Here is a 15,486-nt window from a genome sequence, read left to right on the forward strand (position 1 = left end):
ATAGAAATTTATTTTTTAGTGGAAGCTTATTTTGGGCCTGCGTTATGTGTAACGTGCACATGTTTTTATACCCTTGCAGAAGATATTCGGGGGTGTCACAGAAATTATTTCCAACCGAAATCCGTTAAAGTTCTTACGTGCATCAATGCAAAATCCAACCGCCTTCGGTTGGAAGAGATTTCTGTGACACCCCTGATTATGAATTCAGTCAGAAGTATATATATTCTTGATCAGCATCACTAGACGAGTCGATCTAGCCATGTCTGTAGGTCCGTCTGTCCGTCCGTTTCTACGCAAACTAGTCTCTCAATTTTGAAGCTATCGGCTTGAAACTTTCCCAAAGTCTTCTTTCTATTGCAGGTACCTTCTACTCTTGGGGATGTTATTTTTTAAATATTTCGGAATTTCGAATTCAATATTTAAAAAATCGGACGACTATATCATATAGCTACCATAGGAACGATCGGATAAATTAATGGGAAAGTAAAAGGAAATAAATTGTAACTTCTTTGGTTTTTATTGCATTCTCTTCTACTCTAGGATATGAATCTTTTTAAATATTTCCGAATTTCAATTTTAATTTGATTAAAATCAGACGACTATCTCATAAAGCTGCCATATGACCGATCGAAAAATTAATGGGGAATTAATTGGAAACAAATTACACCAGTTTACAAAATAAAATCGATGAAATATACCATGAATGAAACCTTTGTTTTTCGGTAAAGTACGTCTTCCTGATTAAGGAAATGGCACTTAAAATTTTTTTCATGGATAAAATTTTTTGAAGTGTAAAAAACTTTTTTGACAATTTTTTAATTTCTAACTTGAGTTGTGGTTAACCGATTTCAACCATAAATGACTAATTTTACAGGTAATAGAATGCCCTCCAACTTTCTTATACACTGCATTGAGTTCCATTCATTAGTTTGGAAGCTACATTTCGTCAAAGTTGAAAAAATTAGAAAAAATGCAAAAATGCTGGCATAAATGTCTTCGTTAAAAATACACGCCTAAAAACCGAAATTATTTTTATAACTTCTACTGGTAGAAGGTGCTTTGACAAAAAAACAAGCTATTGATCATTACAATCCACCAGCAAATTAATTTGATATGCATTTTTGAAGCTTGCGACAACGGTGTTTTTTTTGGCCGTTTACAGCTGTTAACTGACACAACAGGGCTCTAACAGGGCTGTAATACCCGTTTTTCCCAACGCACAAAATCGATATAAAATCGAGCTATTAATTGATTTTTTTGTTGACGGTCATGTTAGTTTACATTTTTAAACATTTTCTGTGAAATAAAATAATTTGATCGTCAGATCGTGGCCTAAGCCATTTTTAAGTGTTGTTAAAAAATAAAAATTCGTGTTGGTAATAATAACACGAAAAATGCCTAATATACCTATAATATACGTAAACTTTATTGATTACGGTTCCTGACAAATATTGTTTAAACTAAATATTTATTCGCGTGCAAAGTGTGACCTTAACTTACAACGAAATTATGACCAAAAGTTATCTGGATTTGGCATGTTGGTATTATCAAGCATATGATGCAGGGTCACATCATTTTTAAATTTGTTGGAAAAAGTGAAAATAGTTAATCAGAGCCGTTTCAACTCCCGAATAGGTCCGAAATTTATTCAGATCGTTAAACGTACAGAAGGGCATTGACCTGGAGAATAGCAGTAAAAGCCAACCAAAAGAAGGAGATAAAGAAAATGGCATTGCCAGCAATAAGGGAAAGAATTCTATGCAGGTATTTGAACTTCTCTTTTGCCCCCCCAATCATAAAGGACAAACTAGAAAACCAATAAACGCATTAGAACTTAATGTAGTTCTTTTTAACCTTAAATTGAAAGACATAGTAAAAGTGAAGAAAAATGGCTACTGGCGGTGCAAAGCCGAGTGCAGGTCAGCAAAAGCAGCTAATGACTTGGTAAATTCTAATTTAAAAAAATAAGGGTACGAACCCAAAATACTAAAACATTTCATTTTAAAAACCGGTATTATCTTTCAAATCCCCACTAAATTTTCTTTACCTGAATTAAAAGAATTAATTTCATCGCCAATTCCCATCCATGATATCATCCGAGTTTATAGGAAAAACGAAAATAAAGATATGGTACCTACTTCCAGGGTTAAAATAATCTTTGAAGGCGCACAAATTCCGGAGGAAGTCATCTTCTTGTATACTAAAGTTAAAGCCGAAATGTTTGTTCCGTTTAGTCAGTGTTTCAGGTGTTTCAGGTTTGGTCATTTTGCCCAACACTGCAAACAAACTAATGAAGTTTGTCGCGATTGTTCCTTCGTCCATCCAAGAGAAGAGAAATGTATTGTTATAAAGTGCGCAAATTGCAAACAGCCTCACTCTGCTACTGAGCTTGAATGCCCAGCAAGAAAGAGGGCTTTTGCTATACAAAAATGCATGACAGTTGAGAATCTTTCTAGAGTAGAAGTCCAAACCAAATTTCCAGCTTTATTTGAGAAGTAAACCGCCAACTCTTTTAAAATCTTTAATTCTTCTGATTTTCCTCTGCTTCAGACCCAGAAAAAATCAGCCATACCTGTTTTGCAAAACAATATGAAGGCTGCTGCAGAAAGCATCCACAATTGTATTCCCTTTAACAAAGTAGTAAAAATTAACCAAAACCGTATAAATGAGAATAGAAATGCTCAAGTCACTATGGACAGTTACAGATCGGCAGTTAGGGAAAACAGTTATTCTCTTAATGAAAAATTTATTCCTCCTCCTTTACAATCTTCCATTTCTTCACAGTTATCTCAGTCTTCTAATTTTTCACAGCAACAACAAACCCCCTCTCCATCTCAACCTTGTTTGACCCAATCTTCAGCCCTAGAAACCGCTGAAAACAGTTTAATTTCTATCTCCTCTCAAATTTCTTCATTTTTACTAGAAAATAATACAGACATTCTAGCAGATGCTAGAACATTTTTAGAAAATTTAAGAGCACGTATTGCAAAAACTAATTCAGAAATTGATGTGCAAAAATTGCGCTCCGGTTTCTAAATTATTATTTGTAATTTTGTCTTTTTTTTTAGAAGCTTTTCAGTATTATATTTATTTTCTTATTTTTTGTTATTTGTTTATTTATTTTTATTTTATCCTTAATTTATGAAAATACTACAGTATAATATTCAAAGTTTGACAGCCAATAATAATAAACAGCCTCTTGAACTTTTTTTAGTCAATAACAACGTGGACATTGCCCTTTTGTCTGAAATTTAGATTAAAAATAATGCTATGTGCAGTCTCGCTAATTTTAATTTTATATGTAAGCCCCGTAATGACGGTTATGGGGGTGTAGGTATTTATATAAAAAAAAATATTAAATTTAAAATTATTAAATTATTTCTCTTAATTGGTCTTCCTCAAATTCCAAAATTTCCAATAGCAATCATTTTCCTATAATATTAGAATTGACCAATTTTGCTGCTTCTAAAAATAGCCATAAGCTGCTGCAGTCTCAAATTTTGGACGATTTTTCCAAAATTAAAATTACTTCTTTAGACAATCTCACAAATACAACAAACCACATTTTAAAAAGTAATACAGTTAAAATTATTGAACATAATAAATATATCCCAACAAAATACTGGGACGAGACTTGTGAGAGACTTTTTAGATTAAGAAATGCTAGTAGACAAAAATATTATAAAAGCAAACTTTTATCAGACACTAAAATTTTTTTTTAAAATAACAAAAAACTAAATAACTATTTTTACAAGGTAAGAAAGGAAAATATGAAGAAATTAGCAGATGATTTGTCAAACCCCAAGTCAGTGAAAGAAATGTGGCAAACTATCAAATCCTTAAAATCTTATAAGCAAATTAAACCCACTAGCAGCCAATATAATGATTCTGATCACACCGCTTTCCTACACCAGATCTCCTCAGCCCCAGACACCCCAGAATGTATTCAAATGGAGTTTCCCTCTTTTGACATTCAAGCCTTGAATAAAACGTACTTTTCGGCATCTGATCTCACCAAATTTTTAAAAACACGTAACCCAAATTCTGCAAAAGGTTTAGACAACATTTCTTATAGCATGCTTCTCTCCTTACCCCCTGACGAAATCCAAAACTTGGTATCCATGGTTAATGAAATTTTTAACGATGGCACAGTACCGGATTCTTGGCGTAGAATTAAAGTTGTTCCAGTCCCAAAAAAGAACACTGATTCTTCTATAATTACAAAAAACCGACCAATCTGTCTTTTAAGTGTTGTGCTTAAATGCCTAGAAGGCCTTATTAAAGTCAACATGGAGATGCACATAGATAGTTTTAGTTTAATTCCAAATCGGTCTTACGCTTTTAGGAAAAACCACTCCACAACTCACCGCATCAACGATGTTATTAATAACATTGCTAATCTAAAAGCTAAAGGTTTTTATGTCACAGCAGCAGTACTAGATATAAGTAAAGCTTTTGATTCAGTCAACATCCCAATTTTAGAAAATATTCTTTTAGATAGGGGTTTCAACTCTTTAATTATTAATTTTATAATCGGCTTCCTAAGTAAAAGAGTTTTAACTATGGGTAACTCCGAAATTACTGTGAGTAAGGGAGTCAGCCAGGGTATACACAAAAAAAAAAAATGGTAAAATCAACTGTAATAATTGTCAAACAGGCCCCAACCAGCAAAATTGTCAATTCTACTAAGTAAATAGTCATTTCACAACAACAAAATACACACAATTAGCAAAGACACAAACCCAAAGCAAAATCAAAATACACGTAACAATTTTAATAGTTACGTAACTATCTTTGTTGGTCAATTTTACCAATACTTTTTAATTTGTACACCTCTGATTTGCACGCCATAAGTGATCATCAGAGCATTTTATTTCAATACGCGGACGATTTCCTTCTCATTACTTTTGACAAAGATTTTACGACTGCAAGAAATGTTCTTGAACATAAAGTGAATGTTTTTAGGGAAATGTGAAATTCTATTAATTTAACGTTTAATCCGCTCAAATCGTCTGTTATGCATTTTAATAATAGGAGGAAAATATTAAATATTTCGTGCAATAATTTAGCTATTAACGATGTAGATCAGGTTATTTATTTAGGTAGGACCATTTGTACAAACAATTCTTCTATAGGACATGTCAAACATATCATAGCCAAAACTAATAAATCCAATATGTTTTTAAATATGTTAAGTGGATGTCATTTTGGCATTCATTCTAGCAAGGCCCTTAATCTTTATAAGGCTTTTGTTTGGCCCAAATATGAATACGCCTGCTCTTCTTTCGCTAGCATTTCGAAAACAGTAACAAGCAATATTAAGGTCCATGCAAATTTCTTCCTCAGGAAATCCCTTGGACTTATAAAATCGACTCCTGTTAACATAATTTACCATTTAGCAGGTGAAATTCCTCCGGAATATAGACTAAAAGTTACTACGGCGAAGGAATTGGCCAAAATTTTCGCTCATGGTTTACCAGCAGCCTCTCTTTTGACTAATGATTTCACAGCAAAAAACACTAGCTTTATAAAGGTTTACTCGGATTTCAAAGATATTTATGATTCAATTCCTAATCTAAACGTTTCTTCTTATAAATCTCGGAAAATCTTGATGGATGTGGATTTTTTTAAGAGCAGTATACCAAACAAGAAATTGTCTGATACGTCTTTAGTCAACTCGCTTTTAAAAGAAAAGCTCGACATTTTAAATAAAAAAGGTTTTGAGGTTTTATATACTGACGGCTCAGTTCAAGAAAATTTTATGGGATGTGCTTTTGTACATTCAATTTCAAATACCATTGAAAGCTTTTACGCTAATACTAAACGTTCCTCGCTTTCTGTTCAAAGTATCCTATATTTCGAGTTACACCAAATACCCAGCCATCTAAATATCGAAGGAAACGAACTGGCAGATTCAGCAGCAAAAAATAACAGAAACGGTGGCACATACACTCTAAACGATGCCATTACACATTTATATAATCGCATCATGTTGGATTGGGGAAGAGATTATAACACTTTCTGCATAGAAAGAAACAGAGGATATTGTCTGTTATTCCCATATGTTAATGAAAAACCTTCGTTCAAAGATAAAAACTGCAATTTAAACCGTCTCGAAGTTAAGCAACTAAACAGAATTTTAAGTGGACATGCTTTCGGCAAATACACGTTACACAAATTAAAAGTCTTTGACAATTCTATTTGCGACTGCAATTCCAATTCAATTGAAGATATTTCTCACATTTTATTAAAATGCTCAAAATACGGACCCATCCATAGAAATTTCTCGCCAAAGAATCTCACAATAATATCGATAACACCTTCATCGGATTTCATCGCACATCTTCATAAACACACAACACGACCATCTCACACGTACATATATTTTTGAAGAGAGAGTTGAGAAAGCAGAGAGTGCGGTCGCGTCTTAAAATCGCTCCGTCTAACCCTTCTAGTTTTCAGCACAAATCAAAAAGCGCAGCCGGCCATCCGGCTAGGAGAACCAGCACACGTACCTAGACATCCTCTGGTGGCCAGGAGGCCGTGGGCGACATCTGGGAATTGTATCCCCAACAGGTTTGGCGGCCAGGCAGGGGCCGGTCATAGGCGAGAGAGGGGAGGTGTCTCTGCCTCTTATTATAAATTTCCACTAGTTGTTTGTTAGTTGTTGCCAAATTTTCTCTCGCGCTTTTATTTTTGCAAACACACGTTCAGTGGTGGAAAGCACTTGCGCGATCAGCTGATCGTAGTGTGCGAAAGGGGCTGCGGGTGCCATAGCAGCGAGCTTCGGACAGGGTGCAGGCCAAGCACGTAAGTGTGTGCCGTTGCACGTAGGGAAATACTGGGCGGTTCTTTTGAATTTGGGCGGTACTTTTAAAAAAAATTGAAATATATTTATTTTTTAATATTTAAGATTTATTCTTTATTTTAAATTTTATTTTTATTTTCTTTTCTTTAAATTGTGTCCGATTGAATATCAGCAGGATACTGCGGGAAAAAAGTCCAACCTCCCCGAAAAACCAGTGCCCACGCACTGAATCCTCCAGGCAGGGAAAATGTCGGGCAGGGGATCGGGGGCACAACATCCTAAAAAAAGCACCGCGATGGCGAGATCGCCAGAAAAAAGGGTGGAGTGCGGTGGCAAGCAGCCCGGCACACCCCCAGTAGGAGGAAAAAGGACCCCAAAAGCTGCTGACGAGGAGCAGGGTGATGTGCTAAAACAGCTGTCCGGCCTGGGATCGAAGGCCAGGGGGCTGAAGAGGCTAATGGACGGAAAGCGCTCCATAACAAACCCCATGAGGGATATTGTCGACGAAATCGACTATCTCCAGCGGGAAGTCCTGTCGGCTGTGCAGGGCATAATCGAGGAACAGGAAAAGGCTAAGGAGACAGCCAATAAAACCTGCGCAGAAGTGCTCGCGAGCGGAAATAGTAAGCGCCCCAGGGGCCAAGAAACTGGGAAAACGCTAGCTGTACCGGCAAAAAAGGCGATGCACAAGGCACCGGACAGCAATGCCAGCCAAAGTGCTAAAAAGGGGAAACACACTGGGACAGAGAGCACCAGCAAGCCCAAAAAACCTGGGAAGAAGCCTGAGGAATGGCAACAGGTTAGACAGAAGATAAGGAAACCAAGGATGCGACCGCCTCGCAATGACGCGATAGTGATCGCCACCTCCTCTGGAGGGTCCTATGCGGACATCCTTAAAAAGGTTAAGGCTGAACCGCAGCTGAAAGAGCTAGGACAAGCCGTACAGGCTGTCAGGCGCACAGCTAAGGGGGAATTACTAATCCTCCTAAACAAGGTATCTGACCCAAAAACCGCGGAGCTTCAGAACACAATGCAGGCGGTCCTGGGCAGCAATGTTGATGTCAGAGCGCTGACTGAGACAATGCTGGTCGAGGTAAAGGATATAGACGAGATCACCGAGAAAACGGACATTCTATGTGCGGTTAAATCACAGTTCGATGTGGAGCTGCCAGAATCCGCGGTGATGAGTCTAAGGACGGCATACGGTGGCACGCAAACTGCAACACTTAGAGTCATGCCTGACATAGGGAGACGGCTCATAGAGAAGGGAAAAATCAGGCTGGGTTGGACTTCGTGTAGAATCCGCCCAAAGATAACACCTAAAAGGTGTTTTAAGTGTATGGAGTTTGGCCATATAGCAGGGAACTGCAGGATCCAAGAGGACTGCACAAAATGCTGCTACAACTGCGGAGCAAAGGAGCACCAAGCCAGAGGCTGCAAGGCAAAGGCCTGCTGCATGCTCTGCAAACGCAAGAAGGAGAAGGATTGCGACCACCCAACAATGAGTGGGAAATGCCCGTACTTCAGGAGGGCTATGCAAGGGCTTAGGGGTAAATGAAGTTCCTTCAAATAAACCTAAACCACTGTGCGGTTGCCCAATTGTTGCTGGAGCAAAATGTCATCGAGGAAAACGTAGACATTGCACTCATAAGCGAGCAATACAGAAATAAAAATTCCGGAGAATGGCTAGCAGATGATAGCAAAAAATCGGCAATATGGAGCTGCGGAAATCCGAAGCTTCAGATTAGCAGAAAAAAAAGCGGAAATTGCTTCGCTAGGGCCCATGTGAATGGTATAGCGTTCTATAGCTGTTACCTGCCGCCAAGCCTTAGCCTTCGCCAGGCAATATCTGTACTTGAAGGGATTGCAGAAGATGCCCGGGAAAATCGTCCAGCCGTAATAGCCGGGGACTTTAACGCCTGGGCTACCGACTGGGGCTCTCCCCGAACAAATCCGAGGGGAAAGGCGCTACTGGAGAGCTTCGCCGCACTTGACCTAGTGCTGCTGAACTCTGGAACGAAACCGACTTTTTCTAGAGCCGGCACCAGTTCCATCATTGACCTCACATTTGCGAGCGCTGGATTGGCCTCGGGCTCCAGCTGGGAGGTTAGTGACACCTACATGGGTAGTGTCCATGCAGCAATAATCTGCACGATAAAGTCCAGAAATGGCCCACCACGGGTTCCTAGAACCGTGGCAGGGTACAAAATAGAAACGCTAGACGTGGAGATGGTACAGATGTTCTTCGAGGACCTCTCCACTAGCGGTTCAGCTGAAGAACGGGCAAACCACATCGCAGACTACACCAAACTAGCCTGTGATGCATCTATGCAGAGAAAGGGAAGAAACCCATCAGGAAGAAGACCTGCATACTGGTGGATCCAATCCATTGCGTAAGCCAGGAAAGACTGCCACAGGGCAAGACGCGCATACCAACGCTCAAGAGGAAGGCCCGATTTTGAGGCACTACAACTAGTTTTCAGGGAAAAAAGACGAGTCCTGGAAAAAACCATAAAAGAAAGTAAACGCAGGTGCTTTAACAATATATGCGAAGAAATGACTCCAACCCATGGGGCTTCGCATATAAACTCGTCACAAAACGGCTTCGGGTATTTAGTAGGCCATCGCCGACATGCCCAGTCGCCCTAAAAAGGATAGTGGAAACACTATTCCCAGAGCAAGAGAGTATGGCGCGAGCCTCACAGATCGTGAACACGGCGAGCATAAAGCTCACAAGTGCCGAAGAAGTCCTCCGGGTATTGAAGACAATACTGGACGACAAGGCACCGACAATAAAGTCCTTAAAATTGCCATAAAGGCAAACACAAAGGAGTATGTTGACATGTATAACGCATGCCTAACAGAAGGTGTGTTCCCTAGTCGCTGGAAACAACAGCGGCTGGTACTCATACCAAAGGGGGACAAGCCGGCGGAGGAGCCTTCTTCATATAGGCCACTATGCCTAAATACTTGGGTGTCATGATTGACCACCGGCTAACCTTCAAAGATCATCTAGCGTACGCTAGTGGCAAGGCAGGTAGGACCGCGGCCGCAATCTCGAGGATTATGGCAAATACTCGGGGACCGAGGCAACCAAGTCGGAGATTACTGGTAAGCATTTTAAAATAAATTAAATTAAATTAAATCGACGCTGATGTACGCTGCTCCCATATGGGCCCGAGCCACTGAAACGGAAAGTTATATGCAAGAAGCCGACTCCGTGCAGAGGCTGTGTGCCCTGCGGGTATGCTGTGCGTTCCGCACGGTATCCCATGATGCGACATTGGTAATATCGGGAATCATACCGATCGACCTGCTGGCACTGGAATCAGTGGAGATCCGAGCAGGCAGCTCAGGAATCGCACCTGCTGAACCTCTACGGAAAAGGTGCAGAGAACTTACCATTGCGAAGTGGCAAGAGAGATGGGAACGAAGTAGCACAGGACGTTGGACGTAAAAGCTTATCCCAGAACTGCAGAGATGGCTGGGAAGGAAGCATGGACATGTGGACTTCTACTTAACGCAACTGTTGACAGGACATGGATGCTCTAAATACTATCTAAATAGGTTTAAGCATGAAAGTTATCCGCACTGTCCACTCTGCGAGTCGGATAACGAAGACGCAGAACACGTGTTTTTTGTCTGTCCGAGATTTGAAAATGAACGAAGAGATCTGAGCATGAGGGTTGGGAGGACGCCAGCCGCTTGTAACCTGGTGGATATTATGCTTGAATCAGAAGAAAATTAGTCTGCTGTATGCAACATGGCCACAATAGTACTCAAAAAACTGCGCATCGCAGAAAGACTGCGAAATTCCAATAGGATAGAATCCTAGAGAGCCCTAAGGGCATTCCTTCCCCGGCGAAGTAATACCTAACGGCAGTACCGCCGGTGAAGCGGGGAGGGGGTGGAGTTTTTGCTGGGTTAGAGTCCCAGACTTCGGCAAGCTATGCTTTTCACCACCACTAGCAAAAAAAAAAAAAAAAAACAAGAAAGGAAGCTTATATACCCTTGCAGATCATTCCTATTAATTAACAAATCGCAAAAATGTTCAATTTTCTAATATTTCTCATTAATTTTCCGATCGTTCCTATGGCAGCTATATGATATAGTCGTCCGATTTTGATCAAATTAAAATTAAAATTCGGAAATATTTAAAAATAGTCATATCCTAGAGTAGAAGATAATACAATAAAAACCAAAGAAGCTTGAATTTATTTCCTATTACTTTTCCATTAATTTTCCGATCGTTCCTATGGCAGCTATATGATATAGTAGTCCGATTTTTTAAATAATTAATTCGAAATTCAGAAATATTTAAAAAATAACATCCCCAAAAGTAGAAGGTAATATTTCAAAAAACACCGAAGCTAGAATTTTTTAAAGTTTTTTTTTCCGATCCTTCCTATGGGAGCTATAAGATATAGTTGTCCGACTAGATCGACTCGTCTTGTGATGCTGATCAAGAATATATATACTTTATGGGGTCGGAAACGTCTCCTTCACTGCGTTGCAAACTTCTGACTGAAATCATAATACCCTCTGCAAGGGTATAAAAAACACGTACATATATTCGTTTTGATCAATTTCAGCGTTTGAAAAGCTACGCTACTCTCGTAGTATTTTGTTTTGCTATTGCTATCGCTCTCTTTTTGACTAGAGCCGTAGCAGAGCCATAGCAAAATAACGAGAAAGTTTGTGCTCTGCTCTGCTCGTAGTTTTGCCGCTTCAGAAACTGTAGCAATAGCGGTAGCAGAAAATCAAGTCCTGTGCTCTGTGTAGCAGTAACGGTAGCAAAAAATTGATAGCGAGATGAGAGCAGAGCACTTGCTTTTTTTTCATGTGCTACGACTCTCGCTTGTGTTAGTTTTCTTATTTTCTGCACCTTTCTTATGCAGCGTTTTCTTTTTAATTGTCGCTTTGCCAGAATGAGAAAGAAAATATTTTCTGTCAGAATAAAGTGGTTTAAAATAATAAAATAAATAATAGTATTTTATTCAAAAACTAAAAATCAATAAAAAACGAATATTATATATAATATAATATAATATATTGATTTTTAGTTTTTGAATAAAATACTATTATTTATTTTATTATTTTAAACCACTTTATTCTGACAGAAGCAAGCGAGAGTCGTAGCACATGAAAAAAAAGCAAGTGCTCTGCTCTCATCTCGCTATCAATTTTTTGCTACCGTTACTGCTACACAGAGCACAGGACTGGATTTTCTGCTACCGCTATTGCTACAGTTTCTGAAGCGACAAAACTACGAGCAGAGCAGAGCACAAACTTTCTCGTTATTTTGCTATGGCTCTGCTACGGCTCTCGTCAAAAAGAGAGCGATAGCAATAGCATAGCAATATTTGTATTCATCTCGCTACTACGGAGTAGTAATTGCAAACACTGATCAATTTCCAATTTCCAATTTCTTGAAATTTCATTTCACACATAGGCGGTGGCGTTTACCCGTTTTACATTATACGGGACGGCCAAATAAATCTTCCCCAATTTTTTGGTTGGTTCGAAAGTAACTTAAAATTAAAAAAAAAAAAAATAGTTAATTTTAATTTAAAAAACAATAAAAAGGGGACTGATAAAATAAATGTTGTCTTTTTATAATCTTTACTTCAGCGTTACAAATGTTAGTACCACACATATTTTCGCCATTAAGAAATATACGACTTCTGGGGACCAGAAGTGTTGCGCCTGCGTTTGTCATATTTTATTTTTTCTTCTCATATTTTTGGAAATAGATACCCGACATAAAACAGCTGAACAGAGGGTAAATGATCGGCCATGGCAAACCAGGCATAATTTCTGGAGAGATCCTTTAATTTTGTGCTGAGACGTAATAATGGTCTTACATTCATATCTTAATTATTTTTGATATTTTCAGAAGACAGGCAAGACATGGATACCTAAGAACTGCATTCTGGTTGGGGCATTAAAAATTTTTTGTTCCAATGCTTCGATTGTAAATAATTTTAATAAACACACAAACAAATATTACAAAAAAAATTATTTTTATTGTGGAAAATCAGATACTGCAAAGCAGTGCAAAACCAAAACTGCGAGGATCTGGAAAAACCAAAGCTGAGAGGGTGCGGAAAAGCAGACATTGCAAGTGGAGGAAAACCATAACTGGGTACGTGTGGAAAATCTATAATGCGGGAAGTCGAAAAACCAGTGGATTTTGGACTGCATTCTGCCATTGTGCCAGAGATCCAGATAAAAACCTCATTTCCCCCTTACTTTTTGTGTCACCCCCGTGTATTTTAAAACCAGAGATTGAAGAAATGTAAGGGGTGAATGAGGTTTTGACCCTTCCACTTGTATGGAGAAACCTCATGAAAATATTTTTTTCCAGAGAAATTTTCTCGGTGGGCAGAGCAATCGGTCTGTAAGCGAGCCGAGCAAAAGAAAGCTGAAAAAACTGCTCGTCGGCTAAGTGCGATCAAAATTTTTGTACGAGCAATTCAATCGGTTGCTCTCTGATTTATTTCTCAAAGTCTTAGAGACAATCAGTTATTGAACTTGAACTTGAACGCCGGGTGATAAGGATCTTCGGGTTGAGTACAAGCTGCTAGCTTGGACAGAAATATGCGGTCAAAAATTTGATACACAACAATTTTTTCTTGGTCAAATTTTTAATTTGACCGAATCTTTTTTTACATGTAGGGGAGAAGGGGGTAAGAAAATTTTGGTTAGACATAGCAGCTATAAATAAAGAGAATAAAGGTATCATCGAAAAGGCTGTTCTTTTGGCTATAACTTTTTCTAACATCATTTTGAAGTCAATTGCAAAGCCCTTAAGAAACGTTGCAAAATGTCAACATACTTTTGAAACTAATCTAGTCCCAAAACTGGGGTAAAAACAGTACGAAACGTTCTTTCGTTGTTAACGGTATAGGGTAAAAGAGATAATTTTCATTAAATTTTATTGGACTCTTTGGACACGAATCCTTGGATCTAAAAAAAGAGTAAAAGAGTTTTGTTGTGGTTTTTTATACCCTTGCATATGGTATTATAATTTCAGTCAGATGTTTGCAGCGCAGACCGACCATTTCCGACCACATAAAGTGTATATATTCTTAATCAGCGCCAATAGCCGAGACCATCTAGCCATGTCCGTCTGTCCGTTTCTATGAAACGATGAAACTTTCCCAAAAGACTTCCTTCTATTGCAGGTAGTAAAAAGGCAATAATTAATCTGGAATCCCTGGAACTGCACCGATCGAGTCAGCATTAGGGTCTTCCAAAAATAAAACAAAGATTTAAAAAAAAAATTTTCCTTGTAGATTTACATCTTAAGATTATACAAAAAAAGTTTTAAGTCAATCGGACAAAAACTTTAGAAGTTATCCAAAGCTTAGCTTTTTGAAGTCATGCTACAACTAGTACCCTAACCTCCAAAAATTTTGGTACGTAAGTGCATCTTTAAGTGCTTTTTTCTCGAAGCCACGTTTTCAAAGTTCGTGTTCATCGGCCTTTCTAAACGGCTCAACAGATCGTTTTCAAATTCGTCGCATATTTTTCTGCATAAAAAAAACCCGCCCCCTAAGAAGCGTTTTTTTTATTTTTTAACTTTAAACATTTTATTTTTAAGCCGAAAGTCAAATTTTCTAGGTGAAAAGCACATTTTTGACTTAAGACTATCGAAATTTTTTTTTAAATACAAAATTAAAAAAAAGGGCTTCATAGGGGGCGGGTTTTTTAATTCTTAAGCGAAATGTAAAAACAAAATGGAAATCCGATAATTTTTAGCGGAGGTACAGTGAACACCGCAAAACGCATTTTTTTAATAACGTTCCAGCAATCGTTTTGCCACCGATTTATTAGCCGATAGTATCGGCTATAAAAATTAGTGGATGTTACTTAAATGATACTAAATAATATACAAAAGGTTTGAATTAAATCCATCCCACCAGTTTTTATAGAAAAAATCGCAAAGTTAGTCGATTTTTTGGTGCCAAAGACCCTACCCGCCCCTTAATGCAGCCTTCTGGTGTTATAAGGAGCCTTCAGTAAACACGGCGCGCAACTTAAACGAGCCGTTTGGCCGGTCAACCAACTATTCTGCCTCTCTTACTATTTTTGCCCCCTTCTCATCTACTATTCGGAAAATAAGGGAGCTCAAACAAAAATAATTTTTTTTATAGATTGGCGGAAACAAATTTTTGATGTAGCTCTCTGGTGTTCTATGGAACCTTCAGTAAACACGGCGCGCAATTTTAACGAGCCGCTAGGGCCACATACTATTGTGCCATTTTTACTATTTGCGCCCCCTTCTCCCCTACATATCCTTAAAAATCTAAAAAAAAACTGTTGATAAATCATGATTTGTTCTATCTCAGATATATATAAAAGTATATATTTTTTTTTATTATATTTCATTATAATTATTTTATTACCGACACAGAACATTTTTTGGGGATTTCAAACAAATTGGGAGCGTTTTGAACGTATAATATTTACTGTTCTTTTGCGCATGCGCTAGGACTCTATGGAAATGCTAATTCTCAATCATATAAAAATGTTGTTTTGGATAAGTTATAAAGCTTTTAGAATTTAATTTATTAATGTAATGTGCACTTAGTAAACATATATCTATGGATTAAATATAATTTTTAATACAAGTTGTATCTTAACCAACCAAAATACATTATTTATACACGAAA

The 15,486-nt window shown here is 38.1% G+C and overlaps 1 protein-coding gene across 1 annotated transcript; it reads left to right on the top strand.

Annotated features, from left to right (window-relative positions):
- Positions 1-8,362: 8,362 nt before the first annotated feature.
- Positions 8,363-9,205, top strand: LOC138912956 (uncharacterized). Its single transcript, XM_070214999.1, has one exon. It carries the CDS (start codon positions 8,363-8,365, stop codon positions 9,203-9,205), a length of 843 nt encoding a protein of 280 aa, XP_070071100.1.
- Positions 9,206-15,486: the final 6,281 nt, after the last annotated feature.

Source organism: Drosophila takahashii, chromosome 3L, assembly GCF_030179915.1.
Source record: "Drosophila takahashii strain IR98-3 E-12201 chromosome 3L, DtakHiC1v2, whole genome shotgun sequence".
Taxonomy (NCBI): Eukaryota; Metazoa; Arthropoda; class Insecta; order Diptera; family Drosophilidae; genus Drosophila; species Drosophila takahashii.